Source organism: Mya arenaria, chromosome 15, assembly GCF_026914265.1.
Source record: "Mya arenaria isolate MELC-2E11 chromosome 15, ASM2691426v1".
NCBI classification, from domain to species: domain Eukaryota; kingdom Metazoa; phylum Mollusca; class Bivalvia; order Myida; family Myidae; genus Mya; species Mya arenaria.
In genome coordinates, this window is record NC_069136.1 from 34,127,993 (window position 1) to 34,145,559 (window position 17,567).

General features: G+C 33.2%; 1 protein-coding gene across 1 annotated transcript; it reads left to right on the top strand.

Annotated features, from left to right (window-relative positions):
• Positions 1 to 1,686: 1,686 nt before the first annotated feature.
• On the top strand, positions 1,687 to 13,226 carry LOC128218707 (uncharacterized). The gene is made up of 6 exons (XM_052926384.1): positions 1,687 to 1,829; positions 2,530 to 2,589; positions 2,845 to 2,935; positions 5,374 to 5,426; positions 5,770 to 5,826; positions 13,020 to 13,226. Exons 1-6 carry the CDS (start codon positions 1,787 to 1,789, stop codon positions 13,127 to 13,129), a joined length of 414 nt encoding a protein of 137 aa, XP_052782344.1. The 5' UTR covers positions 1,687 to 1,786; the 3' UTR covers positions 13,130 to 13,226.
• Positions 13,227 to 17,567: the final 4,341 nt, after the last annotated feature.

Genomic DNA, 17,567 nt, shown 5'->3' on the forward strand with positions numbered 1-17,567 from the left:
CGGTATCTTCATAGCAAATAGCATACTTAAGTTAATAAAGTGAGGAACACATATGATGCTATTCAGCACACTATTGATATAAGCGAAATTAAGCTTTTCTGTTCTGTTCATGTATTTAAAAAGACAAAGCAAAACATTAACTATAAAGAATAAAAAGAAAAAAGACACTAAATAACTAACCTTTCTCTGATACGAAGCAGCTTCTCGTGGAGAATCTCTCATGTCAGCCATAATGAACAAAATATGTTCTCCGTTCTTGCAACATGTAAGGTTTTAAAGAGTCGGCTCCTTGTATCGTGATAATAATTCTTAAGAGTTTATGTCTGACGGTTAAGGGAGTTTTACGGATACATATAGCATTGGATACACGTGTAATTTTTCACGAGTTTGTAATCATCACTTTACGTGGACATCCTTAATTGACGCGTGTTTTGATAATTTTGTTATATTATCATTTTAAATATTCAATCACAAACTTCCTTCAACATACTAAAAGATGTATTTGGTAGCCCTGTGTCAGCCCGCTCGTTCGACATTTAATTATCGTTTTAGAAGAAACAAACCATTGTGTTCATTTCTGGCTTTTAAGACCCTCTTGTGCCATGATTACGAACAGTCTCATGTTTGAGTTTAGACTCAAGTGGCAAAACTGCAAATCGTCATTTTTTTATAATAATTTGAATGGTGCATTGCGCGATATTGGTTTATGACTCCTTCGGATGTGTCATCTCTGACGGTCAAATCTGTCCATCGTTTAAAACCTGCGAGAGGACATTGAAAGAAATATACTTAAGATTACCACATTTATTGTTTGAACCAGTTTTAGGGATTTTCATAAGTTAATATGCTTTATTGTTTATAATTTGGCAATTATCCCGTAATTTTTACTTTTTTATATATCAAAAATGTATTGCAAGAAATGGAACTTGATTGGATATTTTAAATATTAAAATATATATTTGATAACCCTATGTTAGATTGAACAATTAATTGTGTCAACATCAATATGCCACCATCCACAGCTCCACCCGCAAAGAGCACTCCTAACCCAGTTTAGCCGCGATTTAACATAAAACTATTTACATTACGATGCATACAATTGAAAATATGTGCATCTTAAACTTATTGTTTAAAATAAATATAATGTACGAAAACCTTCGTAACAAGCCACACAGTTCGTCTGGGCGAAAGTTCGGAATTTTGCCGGAGATGGCTGAGTTGTTACGATTTTTGAAATCTATTTTTAGAAACTCACGGAAATGACCGACATTGTAAGCGTATTGTAGGCGTATGGCTACGTGGTATTCTTCCTGATTCTTGCTGGGATTTGTTATTCATGTTTACGATTAAAAAAAATAAGCCAGCAAAGAAAGTAAGCAAGTAAGCTACAAATGTATAAAGACAGTACGACTTAAAAGATAGCTGAAACACAATTATAATGGAGAGAAAAAAGTAAACTTTCACCAAGCTCGCGATGCAGATACTCGGATAACTAATTCATGATGCAATGAGACGAAAGTACAAGTAAGAAAGCAGGATGAACCAGTCAGAACGCAATATGTATCTTTTGCTTCAATGTCCTTCCATATAAACGCACATGCATGTTATCAGCTCATGATATCGTTATCTCATTGCGACATCATATGATATTGCTGACATCACGTAAATATAGCTTTTTGGAAAATCGTTATTTATTTTCCTATTTAACATTTACTCAATCGTGTAAATTGCTTGTTAAAATATAGTCTTTAATCTATTGAGGTTGGATTTAAGCTGTTTTTCAACCATGGAAAAACATTCCAAACGAGGTGACCTTTCTAATCGTACTAGTAAGTATGTTATTGTACTGATGCAGATTTTCTATATATGGATCTGATTTAATAACAACGTAAGAAAAACAAGAATACAAAGGAACGCAAGTATTTCAACACAATTAAAAGAATGATATTTGGATACATATATGCTTTAACTTGATTCATGAAAACCACGAATATTTTTACAACAACTAGGGATCCCACACACACTGGGCATCACACAAAACTGGGTATTTTACTATTATAACATGAAAACTGATATTAATTTACTTATCATTTAATTATATGTGGGAGTATGTTTATTATTTGTCAAAGATAATGTCTATTTCATATCTAAACGTTAGTCAAATGTGATTCATTTTCTAAAACCTGCCGGGTTTTAACACACATCTGTTTATAGCATGGGCTTTGCAATGGACATTGAAGAGAAATTAAATAATATAAGCTACTTTTATGAACTCTCACTCGCTCATTGTGAGGATGTTTTGTGGTTGGTATGGCAAATTGAAATACCAAGTTAAAAATCTAAAACCATTTGTAATCGTTCGATCTTCTAAATCCCTGGTCAAAATTTATATTCTAAAGTTGAGGGCTACGGTCCAAGGGAATGCCCTCCCTTACGTCAAATCCCGGAACCACTCCCGAGTGCTTTGTTTATTTTCATATTTTTCCGCACCCACTGAAAGTTTTTTTGTAACTGTTTTTTATCATCAAGGTCGTTCCGATAACGAAGGGAAATCTGCGTCAGGGCACGAGAGGGGCAAGAAAAGAAAAGGTAGGTAACAGTTTAATCCAGAATGTGTTTAAAAAACAGACCCAAAAGTAATTCTTATCAGCTTGTTGATGGCCTACACACGAACTGACTTAAATAAGTATGTTAACTAAAAACATCCTTTCATCATGCACATTGTGCTGAATTATCCACGTGTTATTGCTATTTGTATTCAGATCTGTAATGATAAAACAACCGATTTGCATGGAGTTGAGAGGACATCAGACATATCATGTTAGTCAAGGTTATATTTTTCAGGGTCCGACGTATCCGCTGAAGTCCCGAAGAGATCTCGGTCGGGTGCTCAGCCTGGTCCTTCTGCAAAGAACGGAAATGAAAAGGCCACACGGTATACATAAAAGCTAAATGTGTTTTGATAGTAGCTTATATCGAGAAGTTTCAAATAGTGAAACACAAAGGCATACTTGAAGCAGTGGCGAAGGGCGAAGGCAAATACAGCTGACCGAGGACAAATAACTGGGCCAATATGAAATCACCTAACTAAGAAGAATTTCTTAATTTACTATTACCGTTTTTGCTAAAAACATTCTTATAACTTACCTTTAGTTCACATTGAAGCCGTATTTATCCCTTATTAATACATGGTGTCTGCTTTTCTAGACTGGACTTTGCTGATTTTGACATGCATCCTTATAGTGACATTGCACATACTTATGAATAAAGCACTGTACATTGTAAGAAAGCATGTCTTTTCGTCTTAATTTTGTAAATCGTTTGCCAACACGTCAAATGTTTCACCTTCGTCGTCCATTTTGTCGGCGTACATAATCATAATAGTCGTAAAATCCACGAACGGGTTAAATACAACTGTAATATCAAACCGTACAAAGTGGTTCAATCGTTCAATAGGTTCAAGTATGCCAAATAGGTTTATACGAAGCACCAAATTTTCAACAGTCGGAAATGAAAAACAAAATGGCTACCTTTAAAATTAATTTCCAGCTTATTTCTCATATTAGGTGAGTTTCGACAGCCAATGAAAATGGCTCATTTCTCAAATCCTATATTAAGCGAGATTTGTAGCCAATCAAAGCGGATGAAACTCATATTAGGCGAGTTTTGTCAATATTGGCCGAGTTTGGTCGATATAGAGCGAGTTCTGGCATATATTGTCTTCATTTGTCTTGTATTGATACGGCAATTGTCTCTGTATCTCGTCAAATACGTAATAGTTGATTAATAATGAAATTTAATACAATTCTCAGGAAAACTACTTACTTTTTCGGCATGTATATAAACCAGACTTAATCATGCTTTTGACACTACTCATGAAAGCCAAATAAACTTTATATAGATATATACACATTTAGACAATATATGTTTAAGTTTTATCGGAGCAAACACGTGGGAAAAAGTTATAATTTTATCATGAACCCATCTAAACGCGTATACATTTTGTCTGAAAGTTGAAATATAGTTTTTAACCTAGTCGTATTAGGTTATTAACAGTTCAGCAACCACGGAAAACAAATTGGCTTAAAGAGATGACCGCTAGTAACGCTATAAGGTTTGTTTTATTTACTGATGCAGATTTTTTTGGATGTCCTTATCAGTTTGAAGGTTTCAGTTTTAAACAAGGATTATGCCCATTTGGGTACCAGTGTACATAATAAGGTACAAAGGCTTGAACACAAAGGCACATGAGACGAAAACAATTCGGAGACATGTTTGCATCAAAATGGTTCGTGAAAAACCATAATAATCTTGCAACAAAAAGGATTAAAGAACCATATGCGTTTAGACAATGTACACTTTTAAAAAGTATAACATTAATACCGTGATAAACTTATTATACTAAATTCTGTATGGGATATATGTTTGTTAAAATGGTGTTTTGTGATATAAGTGTTCAAGATGATCGAGCTATACTTTATTTTGGCTTCTTTTATAAGGACACCTATTGACTATGGTGCCATTCAATATACAACTTAAGTTTATCTGAATATAAAGCTACATCGTTCATATATTCAATATATATACGACTTATAACGAATACCGGTCCAGGTTACAATCCATGAAAACGGACCCGAAAATGATTCATTTTAGCCAATTGATGGCTGACAATCGAACTGAACTGATTTAATACATATAAATAAAACCCATCAACGAAAACTCATTCCACCGTGCACATTGTGATAAGTGTTTCAAGATTGCATTTCTTTTCGTGTTAAGTGAAGTAAAATAAAAACTATCTGATGTTCATGGAGTGTTAAATTAAGCAGTTCTTCAGCATGTTTCAGACGACAACAAACATTTCGTGCTAGTCAACGTTCACATTTTTTTAGGGACCAAACAATCTGATGTTGCTTGGAGAGAGAAAAGTTAAAAAGTATACATTAGAGCTGACAGTGTTTTAATAGTAATTAAGTATGCAAAACTAATTCAAGCATGAAACAAAAGCACATTAATAAAGATATACATATACTGTTATTTTTCCAAAACATCCTCTATCTTTTCAGGAATGACCTGCTTTACCTAAATCATAAAAACTCTTACATTAATGTATGACAAAATTATATATTAATATATTTATATGCCTTATTTTAGTCAACAACAGTATTTGTCGACGTCAGTTCAAATATGATCATAAACCCTTATAACGTACAAAAATCTTATCAACTAATGCTACAGAAAATTCCTTGAGACAATACATTAATTTTGCTTTTTGGGGAAATCCTTATTTGTATAAAAATGCATGCATCTCTTCAGTCGTGAACATTGGATGGTTGAAATGTAGTGTTTGACTAAGTCATATTGTGTTTTCAGCAGTGCAGCAACCACTCGAGGCATAAATACTCCACGCAAAGCCCCATTTACGTGTAAGTATTTCATTTTACTGATGCAAACTCTGTTGGACAAAATTGTAGTCTTAAATTTAAACAGAATCTGGTAAATCAAGAACTCGGCTCATATGGGCATCAATAAGAGTACAGCAACGCATGAACACAAAGGAACAGTTAAAAGAAAGATATTCGGACACATCTTGTGAACATACATTGATTAACCATTAAATAATATTAAGGTTATTTCGTGGGAGTGTGATGGATTGGGGGCAAACAATATCAAATATATCTTACTGAATATTTTAATACGTCTGCAATCAAATCTTGGAACCGCTCATACTGATTTGTTTAATATTAGATTATTTTCCGACTGTTTCAGATAAAGATGATACCATTAAGGACGGGGGTGGTAGCACCAAGACAGAACACCACAGGGGTAGAAACAATTAGAACAAAAAATACTATTTATAGATCGTGATTTTGTTAGTGTACCGAGTTAAGTTGTAAAACAATTAAACCAAAAAAATGTGATCTAGTGGTATCAGCGCTCGTTTATTAAACATAGTACTAAGTGTTTATTGCGTACGAAGTTCGTACGAAGTATCTCTGACTGTATTACAGTTTGTTTTTTTTTCTGAAAAAGCACTGTTTTTGTAGATATACGCAATTTCTACGAAAGCTTTTAGGGTGTCTTAAGATTTTCGTGAATAAATGGCCGCCGCTAAAGCTAAACAATTTTAAGTGGTGATCTTTACTTTGCTTTGGAGTATTTTAACTAAACCAACTGCAAATTTTACGACAGACGGCGATTCTGTGGCATCTTCTATCGGTGAGTAAATAAACATTTCGTTACAATGCTGTTTTCACTGAATACTAAGGGGTCGCAACCTCTCCCGATCTGTCAAATGTTTTAACAAAAAACAAAATGCTATTATTTCGATGCATTTCATGAGATACTTGTGATTCCAATGCTGGAATCTGAGTCTGAAATACTATCAAAACATCTTACTCAGGTTATGTGCTTTTTTACATTTTTTAAGTGAAACAAACGAGCTGTGGTAATTTCCATCTTTCTTAAAGATACCAATTTACAAAGGTTTATTTGGGGTTTTATCTTTCCTTAAGATATCTGCATAACCCGTATATTCGTCCTAGAAAGTGGCTTTTACCTTCTACAGCAAGCATGCTCCTTGCATGAAACCCCGCTTTTGGCTCCCGCTGTCCCGTTGTCATGGCTCTCTTGGACTTATCAACAAGGTAGGTACCAGTAACGGACGATACCATACTCGTCCGTTTTATTATTATACCCCCACAAACGAAGTTTGAGGGGGTATATAGGAGTGAGCTTGTCGGTCAGTCGGTCGGTCGGTCGGTCGGTCGGTCGGTCGGTCGGTCGGTCGGTCTGTCTGTCTGTCGGTCGGTCTGTCGGTTTTCATGGTTTCCGGACGATAACTCATGAAAGGCTAGACAGATTTGAAATTTTTTTGGTACACAAGTGTAACATCAGAAGATACAGGTCAAGTTCGATATTGGGGCTGGTGGGGCCAAGGTCAAGGTCATTGTTACTAAAAATAGAAAAACGGTTTCCGGACGATAACTCATGAAAGGCTTGACAGATTTGAACAATTTTTGGTACACAGGTGTAACATCAGAAGATACAGATCAAGTTCGATATTGGGGCTGGTGGGGCCAAGGTCAAGGTCACTGTTACTAAAAATAGAAAAACGGTTTCCGGACGATAACTCATGAAAGGCTAGACAGATTTGAACAATTTTTGGTACACAAGTGAAACATCAGAAGATACAGGTCAAGTTCGATATTGGGGCTGGTGGGGCCAAGGTCAAGGTCATTGTTACTAAAAATAGAAAAACGGTTTCCGGACGATAACTCATGAAAGGCTTGACAGATTTGAACAATTTTTGGTACACAGGTGTAACATCAGAAGATACAGGTCAAGTTCGATATTGGGGCTGGTGGGGCCAAGGTCAAGGTCACTGTTACTAAAAATAGAAAAACGGTTTCCAGACGATAACTCATGAAAGGCTAGACAGATTTGAACAATTTTTGGTACATAGGTGTAACATCAGAAGATACAGGTCAAGTTCGATATTTGGGCTGGTGGGGCCAATGTCAAGGTCATTGTTACTAAAAATAGAAAAACGGGTCCGGACGATAACTCATGAAAGGCTAGACAGATTTGAACAATTTTTGGTACACAGGTGTAACATCAGAAGATACAGTTTGGTACACAGGTGTAACATCAGAAGATATAGGTCATGTTTGATATTGGGTCTGGTGGGCCGAAGGTCAAGGTCACTGTTACTAAAAATAGAAAAACGGTTTCCAGACGATAACTCATGAAAGGCTTGACAGATTTGAACAATTTTTGGTACACAGGTGTAACATCAGAAGATACAGGTCAAGTTCGATATTGGGGCTGGTGGGGCCAAGGTAAAGGTCACTGTTACTAAAAATAGAAAAACGGTTTCCGGACGATAAATCATGAAAGGCTTGACAGATTTGAATAATTTTTGGTACACAGGTGTAACATCAGAAGATACAGGTCAAGTTCGATATTGGGGCTGGTGTGGCCAAGGTCAAGGTCACTGTTACTAAATATAGAAAAACGGTTTCCGGACGATAACTCATGAAAGGCTAGACAGATTTGAACAATTTTTGGTACACAGGTGTAACATCAGAAGATACAGGTCAAGTTCGATATTGGGGCTGGTTATGATGGGGGTGACCAGATTAAGATTGTGGTTGGAATGACTAGGATTCTTTAAAGGAGAACTGGCCGGACTTATCTGAGGCTAAGACAATACCTCGCAGCTACAGACGTTTATACCAATTTTACAAAAAAAGTGGCTCTGTGAAAAAATATGTGAATGTTAAAATGATTTCGTTTTAAATGTTTACTTAAAATTTTATTTCATCATTGTTTCCTTTTTGCTCTTGAATAATAACTTATGATTTTGGTTTCAGTGACCCGTGGCCATCTTACAAATAATTCAGAACCTAGATTGAAAGCTGCAGAAAGAGACATGCCATTCTCTACAAAATTCATCTAAACCTTGTTTGATCGTATTACTTGAGGCAACCACAGAATTTTCAAGGACAGAATTCACAAAACTGTGTATGCCAACATCATATATTTAAGGACTATGCTTGAGTTAAACCGCCTTCAGCAGAAAATGTTTCAGTTTAATCTTGCAGCGATCTAAGCAATCTTTAACATCATTTCAACTTTGTAAATAGTTTTAACTTGATTTTTAGAATTGACATTTATTTCGGCTCTATACAGGAAGAAAAGACCATCTTTATACTTGCTTGATATATCATACGAAGAAGGGATAAATATTTCAAAACCAACCAGCACTGGTATGTCATTCAAGAACTCAGCTACTCGCTCCATTGTTTAGTAGAAACGTCTGTGTCAATGTTATTTTTTGTGCATGATGAGGCGTTTCCTTAAGCTCACCTGAAGCCTCTAAATTTAGTGTACATGATGACCATTTGTAGCATGTTTTTCTTTACTTTTTATAAATTATTTTCGATTATTTCTTCCCTGGAACCATTTGACTAATTATATCTCCTTCATAAATTGAAAAATTTGTTTTTTGTCAAGTTGTATGTCCGTCTGTCTGTCACAAATTGTGGCCGCAGCGTATTTCTTGAACCGCTCGAATTATTTGAAATCACTCGCAAAAAATGTTCAAGAAATTGAGAGGATGTGCAGAGCGCATGTTACAACCAGCTTGGTTCTATGTCAAAGTTAACAGGTCAATAGTTGTATAACTAAATTTCGGGTCCGCTCTATATCTCTTGAACATCTTGAAGGATTTGATATTTCTTGCCACATGGTAACCATTTTGAGAAAATGTGCAGAGGGGAGACAACAGTTTTTGATTACAAAAACAACCGAAATAAAGTAGTACTTAACACTCAAATATTTAATGAGAATCTGCACTTTTAAAGGTGTCTTTATAGTTTTAAGAGATAATATATAGTTCCAACATTTCATCTGGTCCACTACTGTTTTATGTTTGCAACATGTTTTTTTTTAAATCTTTATTTAAATTGAGTAATATATCATGACTTTTATAAACAAACACCAAACAGCAACTGGCAGATATACTTTTGAGCAGAATTTTGTGAATTCAAGCCTTAGGTCATTCCATTTTTCAATGTTTTTTTCGGAAAATGTTTTTTTTGTCACATTCAAAGATAAATGTTAACAATAAAGCTCAAACTTGAATATTATCATCTTTTTGTGCATATTTCAAAATGAAAGGATTTTTTTCTTTGATGTTTGACACTAAAACGTGAACGAGACCTTTAAGCTTATGTTCTATGACAATTTTGTGTTTGTCTATTGGTATTTGTTTATTTAAAATATTTGTCAAACTAACTTAATATGAATAAAATGTTTGAAATATTTCATATGTTTTTATTTTTAAACAATTTGCATAGGTCATGAGTGCATTTTTTAATACAATACTTATGTGAAAAACTACAGAAACAAGCTCAGTAGTCAAAAGTTTTAACATGAACCCTGTTTTATTGCACACGCTAAAGACATAGAACACAAAAACAAAAAAACAAAAAACAAACAAGAGCCTTGCAATATCTCAATTTTAAAATGCCTGTATACATAGTTGAACAATGCAGTATATGCATTGTTAAATACAACTTGGAGAAAAAGGTTGCATTTATCAGCATTTATACATACTAGAATGTTGTGTGTAATATAAAAAAAACTATATTACATGCATCTCATTATTTCAAAACCATTTCGTATTATTAATAAAAGAAAAACGGATTCTTAACAATTTTATATAACTAATTTTTAACCAAAATTCATTTTATGTTAATTTAAAGTTATTCTTTAATTATCTAATTGTTTTTCGGATATCTATAAATTAAAATAACAAACAATTCTAATAATTTATTTCATATGACAAAAAATGAATTTATTTTTACATCATGATCAGTCATAGAGCTAGAGTGAGTGTAGTCTAGTATAAAAGGCGTTTGTCTGACTTCCTCCTGCTAAGGAGGGAATGGGTTTGATCCCTAAGTGGGAAAATGAGTTTACAGGTCAGTTGATGTATCTTGCTCGCGGGCAAAGAAGTACTATGTATAATGGGCACCTGTAAAGTAAAAGACGCATATATGTATTTACTTTTCTCCTTCAAAGAGAAATTTATTTGTAAACAAAAAAGAAAAAGTCGTCCATTTTGTTCAATTGCTATTTCTAATAATATTTGTAAATTTTATATAAGCTTACTCACTTTATAATTTAAATACTGTGTCAAACTTCAAATTAAAATTAAATGCCTGCACCGATCAGTGATATTTTGTATTAATTAGGATTAACATCTATTGGTAAAAATAGATAGATGGCGAGAAGCAATAGCCATTACTTATATCCTATTTTCATACATTATTTAATGGCAATTTAATTTGTTATTTCGAACACGTTTTATTATGGTATGCATAGTATATGCAATAGTTCAAATAATGATTTGCTGAGCTTTATAGTGATACCAAAAGCTTTTCAAGATTCGCAAGATTGCATCTCAGATGAATGTTAGAGTTTATCTTTCGAAAGATTGCCTGAAATGAAAAGAACTTATAATTAATAATATCACAAGTATACACATAGAACATACCTCATTACATTACTTGTATATGTATATGTCATTGATCAATAGTAAACCAAGGCTACTGTAGAGGCAATTAACATTAGCCGTACTGATTTAGTAATGAAAAGAGGCATTTGCCTAGTATATAGAATGGTTAATTACAACATATTTTAGTGTGTTTAAATATTTCTGAGAAAAAATCGAATAATATGTACTTTCTAAAACATTTTCTTTTACCCAGATTTGCTCAATTTATCAACGAACGTAATAATACCGACAAGTATGCGTATTATTTTAACCTGTTAACGCAATAATATACACAGTAAATGTCTTATTAAGAAAATTGTTGACAATTATCATGATGTGTCATAACATTGAAGTGCATTGAAACACAGAAAAGGCTGTTAAAATGTATTTTTCGAATAGCAAAGAAGATCAACCCACAAGACATTGATTAATTAAGGGTACTCACATCTACGGTTTGCTTACATTTCGTCGGTTTCCATCTCCTTTTAAAGATTGATTACGTACGTGTTCGATCGAAATACTGCACAAACGCGTTAAATTAAAGGTCGCAGAAATCTTCGAACGTAAGTTCGTATGACGTGATCGTAGATTTAGGGTCTAGTTCGTACAATTTTTAATAAAACTGGCCCATGCTGTTCGCCTTTCACCAAATCATGTGAACTTATACCTCACTTAATATCGAGCTAAAACAATAAATGTATAAACTCAAGAACATTAATAAAATGAAAACTTCAGGGACGACCCCAGAAGTTAAAAAGAACAAGCATATTGTGTTACAAGATTCAAGGTTTTATTGTTATTTGTAGTTAGCGGTATCGTGAAACAATGTGAGTTTTAGGGACTATAAATTAAAGCAGGTTTTAAAATAAATCATGTTTTCGATGACGCCACTCATATCACAGGGTGAGGAATCAGGTGTCTTAAAGTGTTCTCACATGGTCACAAAGGGTCACAACCGATGTAAACAAACAATTTAGTAACGTTGATTTCTGAATAACATTTTGACAGAAATGATTTGAAAATATATGTCTAAGCCTATAATAGATTATGCTATTTTGTGCTTCTACGCGTGTGAAATATTTTAGATTTGCTTGTATTTTAATGATTTAAAATGGCAATGTTCACATTTAAGTATAAAACTTTCCTTTTGAATAAACATTTAAACACTTGAAAATACTTGAAATCCGAGTGAATATATTCTAAAATATCAAAACGTTATATTCATTAGTATATTTCTCAATTATTGTAATATGTGTTGGGTGTTTGTTTATAAGTGCTTGATATTCACCGAAATTATACATGTGTTTAACTTGGTTTATTATTCAATAATGCTTCATATGATTTATTTTTATCCTTTTTGCTATTTGAATGATAGTATACATACGTGGATTGTGTACCTTTGTCTAACATGATGAATTATTTATTCATGCTTTAGATGACTTGTTGTTTATCGTTTTTAATGATATTTGAATAATAGTATCTGTACAAGTGTGAATTGTGTAATGCTGTATGTCATTATGTTTTGTTTAAGAATGCTATATTGAAAATATTATGTTTTATAGTTGACACTGTATTTAAGCCATAATGTGTTACATTCTTCTTCGTCTTCTTCTTCTTCTTCTTCTTCTTCTTCTTCTTCTTCTTCTTCTTCTTCTTCTTCTTCTTCTTCCTATTATTATGATTATTATTTTTATTATTATTATTATTATTATTATCATTATTATTATTATTATTATTATTATTATTATTATTATTATTATTATTATTACTATTATTATTATTATTATTATTTTATTTTTTTATTTATTTAAATGATGTAAGCCTCAAACTTAACTTGACGTCACTTAATTCTTTGTTTACATCGGTTGTGATTCGTGGTGAACAATGTCAGAACCCCTTTAAATCACTTACCTCCTCAACCTTTATCCAGTAAGTCAAAGTTCCCATTTTTCAGGGACCCACACATCTGATGCGCGTCCGGTTAAACCCAGGTCTGTTGTCGATGATGACATACTGGTTGGGGAAGACCTTCCCGAACCAAATTTACGCAGGGATCGACACTAACTATATTTGCCTAAGATCCTGACCGGACACCACTAGTTAAAAAGTTAAAATCAAAAGACAATTTGACTTTGTTTTCTTCTAAATTATATGTGTAAGTAAGGGCTAAACGAATGATGTGTTTGAAAACATAGAATACGCAACAGGCTTAACTTAAAATTAAATTTGATTAAAAATAAATAAAAATGAAAATAATTTAGATATAATTAAAATTACCAAATCAAGCAAATTTAATCAAATTAGAATTATATTTAAAATTTAAGTAAAATTATAATAAACATACAATGGTATTTAAATCAAAATTTAATTGAAATCGTCTCTCGTTCCATAATATAACATAGTCAGTTATTGCTATGACAATTGGCATGCTCTTAATTTGGTTAGTTCTTTCTCGAATGTATCTTGATTCCTATAACCTGATCAAGAAATCCTCTTTTTTATTTTGATTGGGTGATATGATTTACATGTAAGAAGCGCCAACTTTGCAATGGTAATACAATTTCGTTCACAAACATCTGCGTGAGCATATTCGAGTATGTAATTGACCACTCAAGGGCAAATTACACCAATTCGGAAGTGAGTTCTCATTGTTGCGTGTTTGTTTATATATCTTTTATTGATACATGGCAGATTATATCGTAACTATAAATTTATATACAGATTTTGTTACAATTTAGCTTTTTAATTAACTAGGAATTACTCTTTATAATAAGTTGAGAACTGTTTTGAAAAGTGTTATTATAATAACAACACAATGTTTTGTATTGTCTTGAAATATTTTTAATTGCTACTTTCTTGAATTTTGTTGATAACAATTATAAATTATGATTTACCATGTAAACAGAAGAATTGCTAAAGCATAATTTTGATTTTCTATGTATCATGTTTGTGAGTGTTTAAATAAATAGTTTCACCGGTTAAACTTACAGTTGTATATTTCGGTTGTAGTTATGTTTTTTTATACAATATGCGGGACCTCATTGAACGACGATACACACAATACAGTTTGCATGTTTTGGTAAATGCACCAACATTTTGGATGCTTGAGAGGTTAAAATCTAGTGTAGCCAAAACTAATTTTATCCAATGTATAAATAATTAATTACAAATGATTAGAATCTAGATCAAATACATCAAAGAAGACGGTAAACAAAGCCAACGGTGTGCACCATATTACGTCATTTTGTAAATAATTTTCAAATCAAATGTATTTTTCGATTGTGCCAACTGAACTTAACATGTTTGTTGGCTTCATATCTAACTTCCAGACAAGTTATGGTGTCCCGTCACGATACATGACTCGAAGGCTCTGGTGTCCCCCAATGGGAGTTGATATGTCATCGGCCAACCTGGGGCACCGCAAGTGTCGAACGCTGCTTACTGTTTGGTTATTCCTTCAAGTCTGTATAAAAATAAGTACTTTCGCCTGAAGCAAGTTTATTCATATGCGTTTAGATGAAAAGAAATATCATATTAATCAGTAATAGGTATGCTTTTGTGCAAAATAATCAGGAATTGAGCTATATCAGACATTTCGTTTCTTACTTAGCTCATACATGTTGACATATTTGATATTTTATATGTTTTGTGTTGTTGACGATGAACAGGTCGGAAATAAACTGGCCTTTTGCACCACAGTTTTGCAATAAACATGCGAATATGTTTATAACAGTTTAAGTCAAATATATCATACACTGTTGCTCTACTTACACGCGGTTGCAAAATTCTAAATAGACTAAAATCCTCGTCTGACAGAGTTCGTGCTGACCATAATGAGGTATCTTTCAATGAAACAATAGTTTTAACTGTATGTTTCCATTGACGTCTAGAGAGAATTCGTTCTGGATTAACTAAAGCATTGTTGATAAAGCTTTGAAGTCCATATGTACATAGGATTTTACATATATCAGGAATAAAACCTAAAGAAACATTTCTATCTGTTACAAACTGAAAGTATCGTCGTAGAAAAATATTCTTAGTGGTGCATTTAGAGTCTAGACAAAGTATCAAATGTAAGAATAGCAATTTCTTAATGATCACCGATGAATACAATTTGTGAAGCCCAAGCATTGATTCACACATATCAGATCTCGTGCGAAAATGAAATCCCTGTATTTTCTTAACCATAAAATGCTGTAAGCGATTAACTGAAGTTATATCGCTTTGTACAATATTATTCCATAATTCACTACAATAGAGAACAATTGGCATTATGATTTTAACATAGAGATTAACCGAAACTAATGGATTAAGACCATGTGGGTGTACACCTTGAGCAGTCATTGCAAAAAATGCATTTTTAGCTTTTTGGCATCTCTCTTCAATTTGTGCTTTGCACTTCATGTTAGAAACTTGTTTCACACCCAGGTGGTTCGCACTATTAGTTTGAGGGAGTATCTGGTCACCATACATTATTGCAACTTTGGGTGGATCACGTTTTCTTGTAAATACGATTATTTCTGACTTGTTTACATTCATGTCTATTCGCCATGACTTACAGTAGCGATATACGATGTCCATCAATTTCTGAAGATTCAAGGGAGATAACGCCAACAGGGCAATATCATCGGCGTATGCAGGATTGCCGGACTTGGTTGAAAGAACACAACAGCCTTTGTTACTGATCTCAAGATCTTTCAGAAAGTTGTCGACGTAGATTAAATAGTAAAATGTAGATAAAACACCTCCTTGGCGAACTGATTTTTGTATGTTGATGCTATCTGATGTATCGCCATTAAGCTTAACAACGCATTTAAGATTGCTATAAGATACTCAGACTGCAGACTAGTGGCAAGTGGTCTGATGTTATAATGTTTGCACTGTCTTCAATTATAAAGTTAGTACACAAAGTAACACATGATGATTCAAGCAATATGTGGTCGATTACTTTCCCCGTTGGCACAAACGTACCGTCATATCTATTTCCACGTACATGTTGTAATGATACCAAGTTATTGTTCATTATTAATTCTGTTAGCAATCGTGACTTGGTGTTAGCACTCTTGAACTCATGGTTTCCAATTAGCTGTCCATTGAAATCCCCTGCTAGTAAAACGTCCCCAACCTGGGTGTAATAGGCTATTAATGACTGGATTTCACTTAAAACCGACTTATAATATTCTATGTTGTTACACGATGGCATATACTTACACTACGGGCAGTGTTGCCTGTTGGTCAGGTAAAGATACTTACACTACGGGCAGTGTTGCTTGTTGGTCAGGTAAAGATACTTACACTACGGGCAGTGTTGCCTGTTACCTGACCAACATGCAACACTGCCCGTAGTGTAAGTATCTTTACCTGACCAACAGACAATAATGTCCGTAGTATTTTGCATTTCACACTAAAATGTTTGATAAGAATCTTAATGAATACTCATATATATTGCCAACGCCTGGTTACCCTTATAAATGTTTGGTATTATTTGAAAGCGTTTAATGTAAAGAGAAAAGAAATACTAAGCTGATTTAGGTATTTCAAACATGCAAATTTGGCCTTGAAATATAGCCCGAGAATGAAAATACAAACTGTATTTGAACACAAAAACATTTTTCTGTGAAAACTACCTTAAACAAACTTATACTTAAACTAACATTTATCAATCCAATACCAAAAAAGTAAGGGAAGAAACTTCAGGTTTGATTGTCATATACTGTCAAATACTTCCATAAATATATTTCAAATCCATCACCATCATCATCATCATCATAAGCAGCAGCAGCATCAACAGCAGCATCAGCAATACCACCACAACAAATACCACCACCAACACCACCACCACCACAGACACCCATGTAATTGGATTATTTTAATTTCATTTAAGTTTAACCTTGTCACTTATAATATAAGACACAAAATACATGATACAAAAATCTTTTATTCTAATTTTAAAATTTATATTCGGGTATATGTTAACAAGAAACATTAGCTCAATGAGCATTTTCCGACATGAATAACAAACATACATAACATATTAACGCACAACAATGAGCATGTGTTCGGAAAATAAATCATATACACATGCAGTTTAAAATTGGTACACATGTTGGAACAAGTATTTACAAAAGCCGTTCCTTATTATATTCATGCATATTATTACAAAAAATAAGATGAATTAGAGCATTGAAAACAGTGATAACATCAAAAAGTTATGGGAAACAGCTAACAATATTCTGGAAGGCGTTTCATAAAGAATCTTAGAAGTATGATTTTATGTCCTAGGGGTGTTTCATCATTTTTCAATCGTTTATAATTAGAAACATATTAATCTTATTAACATATCAATTCAAGAGAAATAATGGTCGTTGTTTCATAAATATACATTTTATAACTACAAGAATCTTATTCACAACTAATGTTCAAGCAGAAAGTTACATTTATTTTTATAATAAATAATACAAAACTGTTTTATTTATTTCTTAGCCTGAATACAACAACACTT

Coding starts and splice junctions, on each gene's coding strand:
- LOC128218707 (XM_052926384.1), top strand. CDS start 1,787: ATGGAAAAACATTCCAAACGAGGTGACCTTTCTAATCGTACTA. Junction 2,590..2,844: donor GAGGGGCAAGAAAAGAAAAG/GTAGGTAACAGT, acceptor TATATTTTTCAG/GGTCCGACGTATCCGCTGAA. Junction 5,827..13,019: donor CAAGACAGAACACCACAGGG/GTAGAAACAATT, acceptor CCCATTTTTCAG/GGACCCACACATCTGATGCG.